This window comes from Leptonotus elevatus, chromosome 11 (genome assembly GCF_054856555.1).
Source record: "Leptonotus elevatus isolate MCC_2025b chromosome 11, RoL_Lele_1.0, whole genome shotgun sequence".
NCBI classification, from domain to species: domain Eukaryota; kingdom Metazoa; phylum Chordata; class Actinopteri; order Syngnathiformes; family Syngnathidae; genus Leptonotus; species Leptonotus elevatus.
In genome coordinates, this window is record NC_141249.1 from 4,296,101 (window position 1) to 4,306,625 (window position 10,525).

At 38.5% G+C, this 10,525-nt stretch overlaps 1 protein-coding gene across 1 annotated transcript in view; it reads left to right on the plus strand.

Annotated features, from left to right (window-relative positions):
* The window catches only part of ddah1 (dimethylarginine dimethylaminohydrolase 1), an 84,778-nt gene extending 74,398 nt beyond the window's left edge, over positions 1–10,380 (plus strand). Inside the window, exons 5-6 of the mRNA XM_086090057.1 lie at positions 753–896; positions 9,132–10,380. Of these exons, the coding sequence (XP_085946183.1) occupies positions 753–896; positions 9,132–9,248 (261 nt within the window). The 3' untranslated portion in view covers positions 9,249–10,380. The remainder of the gene's footprint in view (positions 1–752; positions 897–9,131) is intronic.
* Positions 10,381–10,525: the final 145 nt, after the last annotated feature.

Sequence of the window (10,525 nt, forward strand, 5' to 3'; positions counted from 1 at the left end):
TAACATCTGGCTTTTGTTTAGACGGCAAACGCATTTGTTTGTATTGTAGTAAAATAACAAGCTAGAGACTGAATCTGTACTACTATGAATGATGTGTAACTGCAATATGTTATATAGAGAGGCAGTGGGATGTTTCATGGAATCATCTTTGGCCCATTGTGAAACACAAACAAGCCCTTTACACGCACATCTGTGTCACCACATTTGCTAAAATCCAACAAGGCAAACACAAACATGAATCAAACTTTTATACTTTAATCATTAGAACATCAGAAGATTTTTATTTTTTTTAATGATCTTTGATTCTTGTGTGACTGATGACACACACCTTTTGTCTGAGTGGTATCCGTCCACACATGTTGTGCTCATAAACATGAAGAGACACCTGCTTCTCCTCTGGTCATAACATCCTCACCCACCGACCACCTTCCAACTCCCACTTCCTCTTGGCAACGTGGGAGTCATCTCGGCCTCTCTCCTGCTCATCCCATCCCACCTTCACCACCATTAGATGACATAAATAATATGACATCTGCTGAAGAAGAATGTCTGCTCCTGTGTTCTCCATTAACGACCCTCTTCTTCCCCTGCAGATCTCAGAGTGCTTTTGCAGAACAGTGTGGCGCTGACTTTGTATTGCAGCCTTGATTTTCTGTCACTGTCTGTTTGCCTACATTTCATGTGGGCTCTGACAGGCCGTTATTTGTTTGTGATGATGTCGATGTCCTGTGTTTTCGTGTGTGTGTTTGTAGATCATGCAACAAATGAGCGATCATCGTTATGACAAACTGACGGTACCCGATGACCTTGCTGCCAATTGCATCTACATGAACCTGCCCAATAAAGGACAGGTGCTTCTGCATTGCACAGGAGAGGACTATCCAGAAAGTGTAAAGGTAATATTTTGCTCAACAATAGCAAGGAGACAGATTTTCTTTTCATAGAAAGTGTTTAGTGTGCTAAATTGAAATTATCCAGTGAATGGATTTGAGTCATAGAAAATATGTAATTGTCATCAATGTCAAAACAAACAGTCCCCTCCAAAAGTCAAGGTCACTTTCTTTGTTTTTCTGTTGTATATTGAAGACATTTAGGTTTCAGATCAAAAGGTGAATACTAGACAAGGTCTCTTGAGGTATCCCTAATTTGTTGGAATTTAGATGTTTCTGGGGTTGGTGAAAGATTCTGGTTGGTAACCCTGTGGGTAGTAGGTGATGTCTGGTCTGTGCTGGATTTCACTTTTGTTTCTTTTCTTTGATCCTTCCTCGGGTCTCCTGACAACTTCACGACTCTAGCTGGATTCTGAAGTATTCGGTTTAGGTGAAAGCTATGGGATTTTTAATAGGTTTTAGGTTAATTAATGAGCACACACTCACACGCACGCACATATGCACACACACACACCCGCACATGCACATACTCACGCACATACAAAAAAGAAAAAGAGAAAAAAAAGAGAGCAATGATGATGACATGTCGAATTGGTAAGATTATCGAATTAACAATACTGAGCTCTCTCTCAAAAAAAAAAGAAGAAAAAAAAGATGAATACTAGACAAAAGTTCAGAATTTCATCTATTATTTCATGGTATTTACATCTAACATGTGTTAATGAACTCAGGACAGAACACCTTTTGTTGAAGGCAACCTCTTTTCAAGTGAGCAAAAGTATTGGAACGGACACGAAAAAAATTCCTGAACTCATTCAAACCCAAAAATGTGTAAACGCATTTTTTAATACTGTACTTTGTCCTTCACTCCCCAAGTATTTAAACCTTTTTTATGGGAGGGTGGGGGAGGGGGGGGGGGGTTGCTAGAGCATACAGAAGGCTTTCATGCAGCTTCTGATCTGAATAAGTCGCTTAAAGCAATGGTAGTTATTACAAGCAGGTGGCAGTGGAGTATAAGAGATCAGTAAGGGCCATGTTGCAACAAGCTCTTTTTGTCAGTGTTTTCACTAGGAATGTGAATAATGATGACATTTAGCTATATTTTAATGCTAATTGCTGCCAAACAGAAACAGATACAAATGTACTTTTTTTTTACTGATGAAAGAAGAGACTCTAATCTTTCCTTTGGTAGGTTCCATGTTTTTATAGCAATAGAAGACAATATTTTGTGGGCCTTGCAAAATCAGTCAAAATCCAGTAAAACAGCCGGGAGCAAAGGGGATTGCTTTAGTGAAAATGGCTGGGAGTGAATGAGTTAATATGAATAACATTTAATATTTGTTAGCATAACACCCTTTACATGCAATAATTGCATCAAGCCTGCGACCCATTGACTTCACCAGACTGTTTGATTCTTCATTTGAAATGCTTTTTAGGCTTTTACTGCAGCCTCTTTCAGTTTTTGTTTGTTTCTGTGTGTTTCTCCCTTCAGTCTCCTCTTCAGGAGGTAAAATGCATGCTCTGTTGGGTTAAGGTTAGGTGATTGAATTGACCATTCTAAGACCTTCCACTTTTTTCCCCTGGCGAATTTAGTTAAAACTCATCTCAACTTTATTTATACAGCACTGCACACTACCACAGATCTAAGAAAGTGCTATACTTAAATCATTATAGCCATTTATTCAAATAAGGCCCACATAAAAAAAATAAAAATTGTTGACCTTTTGCACGTGACGTCACAGCCCTCATGGGAACGCCCCCTACGAGACGCTGGACAGCAAAAGAGCCACTTGCCTGTATTGTAACCATTGAATCTCGTACAGCGTAAAGTCCTTCATCTAATCGATTATCTTATAAAATGGTCATATTTTGCTGTGCGGTCAGTTATACAGACAGACAAAAAAGTAAAGACCAAATGTTGCTTTTTATCGCATACCTATTAATGAAGACGAATGACGTCGATTGATAGCAGCAATCAACAGAACAGAATGGCCGCCCACAAAGTATTCACGGATTTGCAGTGATAATTTTTTGCGAGGTTAGTAGATAAATGTTGTAATTAGTAGATAAATGTTCACACATTTGACTAGTAAACGTACACTCTAACAAAGATTGTAACAGAGGTGTCGAATTGCGTGTTTCAAATCACATTAACGAGCCAGATAGTTAGCGTCCACTCCAACTGCACGAACACATAGCTTAATTTTAAAATGTACCTTCTTCAAAACTATTGAGTGCATTTGACTGTTTAAGAATGGCGGATTTCGTCTTTGTGCTTGGAGTTTTTCACTCTGGAGCCAGAGTCATATTCATGAAATTACTGCATAGCTTGCCACTACGATAGTCATTTGTTCCATGCATAGTAACATAACATCATCACAGCGTTTCAATATAGAACGGACTATGTAAAAATAAGTCAGTTAGCATGATAAACAAAAAAGTTTTACCTTTGCATTACGAGATATATTGTCCCCCGGTGTGAGCGTAGTATCTCGTCCCAGAGACTCAGCCAACGACAAGCTTTTGAATCAGCCCCCGGTGTAAGGAGAAGAGACGGCATTGACTACATAATGATACAGGTCGTGTGCTGTGAATTCCGGCAAAGTCGCGATTTGAATATAACTTGGTAAAAACAGCAGGCAACAGAAGGTAAGGGGCTGTTTTCAAACTAGCGATCTCCAATTTAAGTAAATATCGTGCTCTATGAGTCTCGACTAAATATGCAACTTCAACTGACACGCGAACTTCGGTTGAAGTAATAGATTCCATGGCTCTATGGGCAATAATAACTTTTCATTTGTAAAATAACAGTCGCTAAGTCGCTCCGGGTCACGTCCACTTCCATTCAACAATCATTTCCTTCTGCCGTCCGTCATAGGGCAGTCACGTGATCACGTGACGTCGGTGCAAATGGTCAATACAGTATTGTTGTCTGAGACAATGGATACAAAGACCAAGACCACCTTTCGACAATATGAGAGGAGTCCAGTGTTGTACCTGAACGAGTTCAAAGAACAAAAATTCATGAACACGTTCATATTGTGGGCCAACGTGAACTGATTGTAGTGCACTTTTACTTTGTGAACGTTTCTGTGAACAAACTCATTCTGTAGTAAATGAATGGCTTTGAACGCAATTCATTTTTTTCTCCAGGTTACCAGGTTTTCTCTTGTTAGAAAACCAGACTAAACACACCACAAACGGGCCTTGATTAGGCCGGAAATGCCATTATCTGGTAACTCAGCGGCGACGAACGGTCACAAGGCACATGCGTCGCTAGCTTGCCGGATGTAACTCACAGCATCGCTGTGTGTTGCTTATGTAGCAAACGCTTGTGATTCTGTATGTGATTCTGCCATCCCTAAGAGTAATTACACAACAAGAAGAAATACTCGTGTATTTAAATACAAAACAAGCTTCGTTTATTAAACATTGCTAGCGCTAATGCTGAAGTCGACGGCGGATCCCATTCAAATGCTAACAGGAAATTAGCATCAACTTCGAGAGTGCTATTCCTTCCTGAAGACCATCCTACCAGCTCTCCTACTCGTCCCCAGGAAACACCTATCAAATGTCGGGAACGAGAGTTGCCCTTGCAGCCGGCCTCAATTTATAGACGGATGTCCTCTTGCGGCTCACTGCCATTTTCAAAGTATGCGGTGAGATCAATGGGGCTACAACGATGAATGGCTGAATCCGAAGCTCAGCGGCTACATGCTACAAACACTCGTAGTGCGCATGCGCAGCTAGGAAGAGCACGCACGACATTGTTACGGCAGATTGATTGACGGGATCAAGAACTAATTGTTAAGATGATCCACCCGGCAGCAACAAAAGATCCTTGAATACACCTTTAACAGAGCTCAAATGTGATTTTCTTCCCTCCTATTGTACTTCATGCATGCACGGCACCACACTGCCCCTAAGAGGCCAACATGCACAGGAACTGTCTGTCCTTGTTTTTTGTTATTTTATTTTAAAATTCTTTAGTAATGCATTATTTATTTTAGTGTACAGTATTCTTGTCCTTTTCTATTCATTGTCCTCTAAGTTATATTTGAAGTATAAGTGCAAAAAAAAAGAAGAAAACTATGAACTAGTTCAATTTTGGACCAATGAACTTAGTTAAACAAAAATGTAATTATGAACTATGAAGCTAAGTAGTTCATTTTTAAATTTGTGAGTTGAACTTTGAATTAATTTATGTAGAAAATGAACTTTTTCAACACTGGAGTCAGATTTCCATGTCACTATGATGCGCTTTTTAGCCATGCATGTACAATGTTGTGAGTTGGTTAAAGCATTACAAATAGTGATACGGTTCCGCCAAAACACACAATTCTGTGTCTAGTGGAAAACTGACTTCCATAATTCTTGCTAAAGTGGAGCAGATATCATGTCAGATGGGCCTCACCTTGATACAATGTCAGGTATCCCACATTTGAAACGCTTCTCTGAGATGAGAGGTGAGATTTAATGAGTGTAATTTTTCTGGGACAAGATGTAATTGATGCAGGAAGCTATAATTAGTCAGTCTAAACCGGGCATTGATGGTAGTTGACAAGCTGCTCAGACATAAACCCGCCCATAACCGTTCATCAATTGTAACACTGATCCATCCCTCTTTTCAGTCTAGATTTATGCAAACCTTATTTTTGGCCTTCATCCATCAAAAGTCGATGCATTCTAGAAGTACATTTGCTTTGTTCTCCTTTTAAAGAAAATCTTCAATATTATTCATGGCTGGCAAAGTCATTTCAGGACCTATGTTAGTCCTCAGGAATGAAATCATCTGAAGATAACAAAAAGGTCTGGGTGGATTAGTTATATTTCATTTTCAGGTGTTCAAGTTACATAAGCAGTGCATGGTCAACGCAGTTTTTGAGATGCTGGTTTTGTTTAAGATACCACATATAAAAATCCAGTTGCCAAGAGTCATGGGTATGAGTTATTGTTTTGTTTCAACTGTGTTTTATGTGATAATCCCACTTTCAGTCCACGACTTTTGTGAACAAACAGCAAGTTTTAATTACATGCCTCAGTATAACGTTCTCTGTTGCGTATGGATCTTGCATTATGTGTATGAATAAAATCAGAGTGAACCTTTTTTTTTAGGGGATGTAGTCCAATTTGTGTGCAAGAAAGAAGAGATGAACGAACCTCATTTAAGATGCAAAGTAATAATGTTTAAAATCGCAAAGTTGTCATAGTCCCAATTTAGTTTTACCAATGATATTTTTGGCACTTTCTATTTCCATATGAATTGCCTAACATATTTATTGATCATTTTAAAAGAGTATTGTAGTAATGCAATGGACATGGATCAAAACAAGTGTTGCAATTGTGGTTGAGCATTCATTTTTGATGCAAACCAACCAAAGTGAGAGGCAAACCCATTCATCTCCATATATCATCCTCAATTTTCATGAGCAGTGGGATGTACTTTTATGTATAAAGGAAATGCAAATGTACTGATGCTGCCGTACAAAAAAATTGGATATTACAAGACATGATATTTAGTAATAAAATGGATTTCCTCAACCCCTTTGTTAAACTGTGAACAATTGTACACTGCCTCACATAATTAATTAGCTTGGCTGACTGAAGCCTGTAATGGATTAGTGAGCTAATGCTATCACCTAACGGACACATAGCTGTAAATAATGTCAAAATTCAATCATACAGAAGATGACTGACTTACTGCCGTGCATATTGTTTTCCACAATTGTTAATTATGGCTATTTTGGTTTTTTTAGGTGCTGTGGTCCTCAAAACACATGAAAAAGAATGTCATGAAATTTAATCTCGTAGACTGCAGCCTGCATGTACAGAACTTCGACCTCAAAATGTACTCAGTGGTTAAAACCCCAACCCTGCCAGCTATTTTTAGAAGAAATGATTCCGAAAACTGTGCGTATTTGGATAGAGACCCGCAGCAGAGAGTCAGTTTTTCTCCCAGAAGATAAACTGACAGGATTCATCACTAGCATAAAATCTATTTTTCTATCACATTCTCTCAGCTTTGGTAGCGCCTTGACAGACCATCTGGCAGAGTAAGAAATGAATATTTTTAGCATGATCCTGTTTCACAAAGTTCAGACCCACCAGGAATTGGCTTGGATGTGTGGTGGAAAAATATGAATAGTGGTGGATACACATAGCAGTATAATACTAGGTTTTGTTCAATGCCATTGTATGTCCTGTCATAGAGTTTAGTTACAATTAATCCAATTAAATGTAATCATATCCCAATGCAATACAAATCCTTCCGCTTTCTCTCTCTCTACAATATTATCTATCCAGTCAGCGGTCTATTTTTAGTTGGCTCAACAAGTTGCATAAGCGCTGCACATTAACAAAGGCAGGGGGTCATGAGGATTGGCAGTTGCAGAGGGCCGAGAGCAGGCATTTATTGGCACTGGCAACTGACAGCTTTAGAACGGAGAATAAAGAAACACAAAAGACAAAAACACCAGTGAAAAATATGAGCAAATACTGCCTTTGACCACACCATCCTTGACCCAACAAATAAATTTTAGCCTCAGTAATAAGAACTCTGCTCAAAAGGAACAAAACAGAGACAAAGGTGCCACAAACATTACATTACATAAAAGCATAACCTTCTCAGAGTTCAATATGTAATTGTTTAGTCAAAACTGCTGCAGAGACTAATAGCCCATGGGTGTTTTACTGTACATTATGGACATTGGATAGACACGGCTAGCTAGCAGCTAAGAACTAGCTGTTACTTGCGATTTACAGTAGGCTACTTCCCTCCGTAGTTGTTCTATTTAGTTGACATATTCACACAAGTTACTCTATTGACTGATGTAAGTTGAAATGGCTTATACCAATGAGTAACTAAATTCACAGTTAGCCTTTGACAATTTGCTTGGACCATCGATTGTCTACATGTTCAACAGATCTTGGATAAATGATTTCAGACTACATTGAGAAGTAAAGGAATACAAAGACGGCGGCACACTGTGTTAAGCACACTTTGCAAAGGGGGAAGCCAGAGTAGGATGGCTTGATATCAATAGTTTGATGCACAACCTGGATGTCATGCCAACTTGTAGTCTAACTCAAACTGTACAAGCCAATTAGTTTCAATAGGGTTGCATCAAAGTTGTTGAGTTTATAAATGTTCAACAATGAGAACTGGTATCTCTATATTTTTCAATCTTCAAGATTTTTATGTACATGACAAATGTACGACGGTGTATTAGGGCCACGTTTAGCCTAAATATATATATTTGTTAGAGGGTGGAGGCAATATTCTGAGAAAAATTTACCACTTTATAAAGTGTCAAATTTGCGAGTTTGTAAAGTGGCAGATTTGCGAGAAAAAAACTCAGAAACTTACAAGAAATACACGTAGCGCACTACTCGGATGTTTGTGCCAATACTTACCAGTCAGGTTTTCAAATAAGGAGATGATACAGGTAATTGCTTTAGCAGAGATATGATGTTAAGCAGTCGCACTTTGAAGCGTTGGGTACGACCAGCGACAAAGACGCCTCACTTTGCGAAACTCCACACACTGAGGATCAAGTATTTAAGTTAATTTGTTAAAATTTATATTTACTTGTACATTTATGTTTCTAGAATTATTATTTACACATTCATATTATTATTATTTTTGGGGTAAAAGTAGCTAAGTTGTGTCAAATCTGCTGCTCCATGCTAGCTTCTGATTGGTTAGTGTTAGTCAGCTGATAGGGGATCAGGAAGTGTCATCGCTCCAGCTGCCGTGTATGACGCGTACAATTTAAATTTCGTCTCCATCCTGCCTTTTCATTTTATAAACATTGTCCCATTAACCACCAACCAATCCTCACATTAGACTATAGCTACGCTACGTGTTTTTCTCGTAAGGTTCTGAGTTTTTTTCCTCGCAAATCTGCCACTTTTTAAAGTGGCAAATTTGTGATTTGTTTTCTCTGAATATTGCCCCTACCCTCTAAAAATTATATATTTATATGTGGCCCAAATACGCCGTTGTACAAATGAGAGGTGCCGCCGCCAAACATTGTCAATTCAGCCCAGTATGCATGGTGCTGTGCAGTTCTAAACTTCTGCAGACTAAAACAACACGTACAGTATACTTGAATCATTACATCCATCTCTTTTCTCAATCTCCAATCTTGCTGTAAATCAAAATTGACATGATCTGGGAAATGAGTAAGAGATCATCAGGGCAACAGCAATAGCATAATGAGCCATCCTTTCTTTCCACAGGTGTTTGACAAGTTCAAGGACCACTTGCTGATCCCTGTATCCAACAGTGAGAAAGTGAAAGTGGATGGAGCTCTAACATGCTGCTCTGTCCTCATCAATAAGAAGCCCAACAACTGAACAAAGCCTCTGCCGTATCGCAACAGATTCCAAGACTTGGTGAAACAGTCATGGTCACTGGATAAGCAGATTTAATATTTTTATTGAAGGGAAATAATAGTTAGCTTTTCTTAAAATGTATTAATGAATTGAGAAGTACAGTACCTACCTAACATCAAGTTATTTGTGTTCAGTTGTTGAAGTCAACCTTTAACTGACTTCACAACACTATTTTAGTCATTGTTTTTCTTTAATTCATGTTATAATCCAATTATAATAATAATAAGAAGAAGAACTTGGAAAATATAACTGCGCTAATAAATCACATGAAGCCTATTATATGTCTAGTTTGCAGAACATGCATTGGAGATACTGTATATTAAAGTCCAACACTGTTAAGACTGTGCTGCTTCTCAGAGCGACTGTGAGTGAGAGCTAAGGAAATGACATCAGGAGGTGATGCTTGCGCATGGGCAGGCAGGCAGTGATGGAGCATGGAAAGAATTTGGATTGTTCAGTTCAGAGGAAAGGCTCGCCACGCCGGTAAACACTAACTCTTAAAACTTGCTCCAGCTTCCTCACTCTCTTCTACTCTTTGTTGCTGTTGACTCAGATGGGTTTGTCTTAACTTCATTCTCGTTCTATTACACAGTCTGGCAAACACTGTTAAAAGTGTGATAATTGTGAGGAATTGTACGGGCAACAGCTGACAAGATGTCGCATGAAAGCTTCATTGCAGCAAAAGTCACCTCCAAATTGTTACTGTGCAAATGGGGTAATCAACTTTTATGATCCTAGCTAATTATTTTGACTGAAATTTACATTCTCTACCTCCTCAGACCGTTCCCTGCTGATTCAAATTTTCCCTGCTGTGATTCAAATTAAAAGGTTTTATCATTACATTTATCCTCTATGGCTTTTTTCTGTTGTTGCTGTTTATTAACAATGGTGTGATCACAACCACATGATCTGATGACTGTTGGAGATTTAATTGGACTTTTTTTCTGTACTAATCTGCTGTTGGAATTATCTATATCACAACTCATGTGTTTTGGTTTAGATGAAGGTTGTGGCTGATAATGGTACTGGTAATTTAGTAATATAATTGAAAATACTGTCTAATTTACACAATAAAGTGAGACCTAGCATTCAACTCGTGTGTTTTCTTTACAATTAATACTGTTACTACTGTAATATAGCGGTTGATACAATGTCATAATGTGTGAATCCTGACAAAAATAGACATGTAAGCAATATAAACGTACTGCCGCCACCTAGCGGCAAGAAATGACAACGGC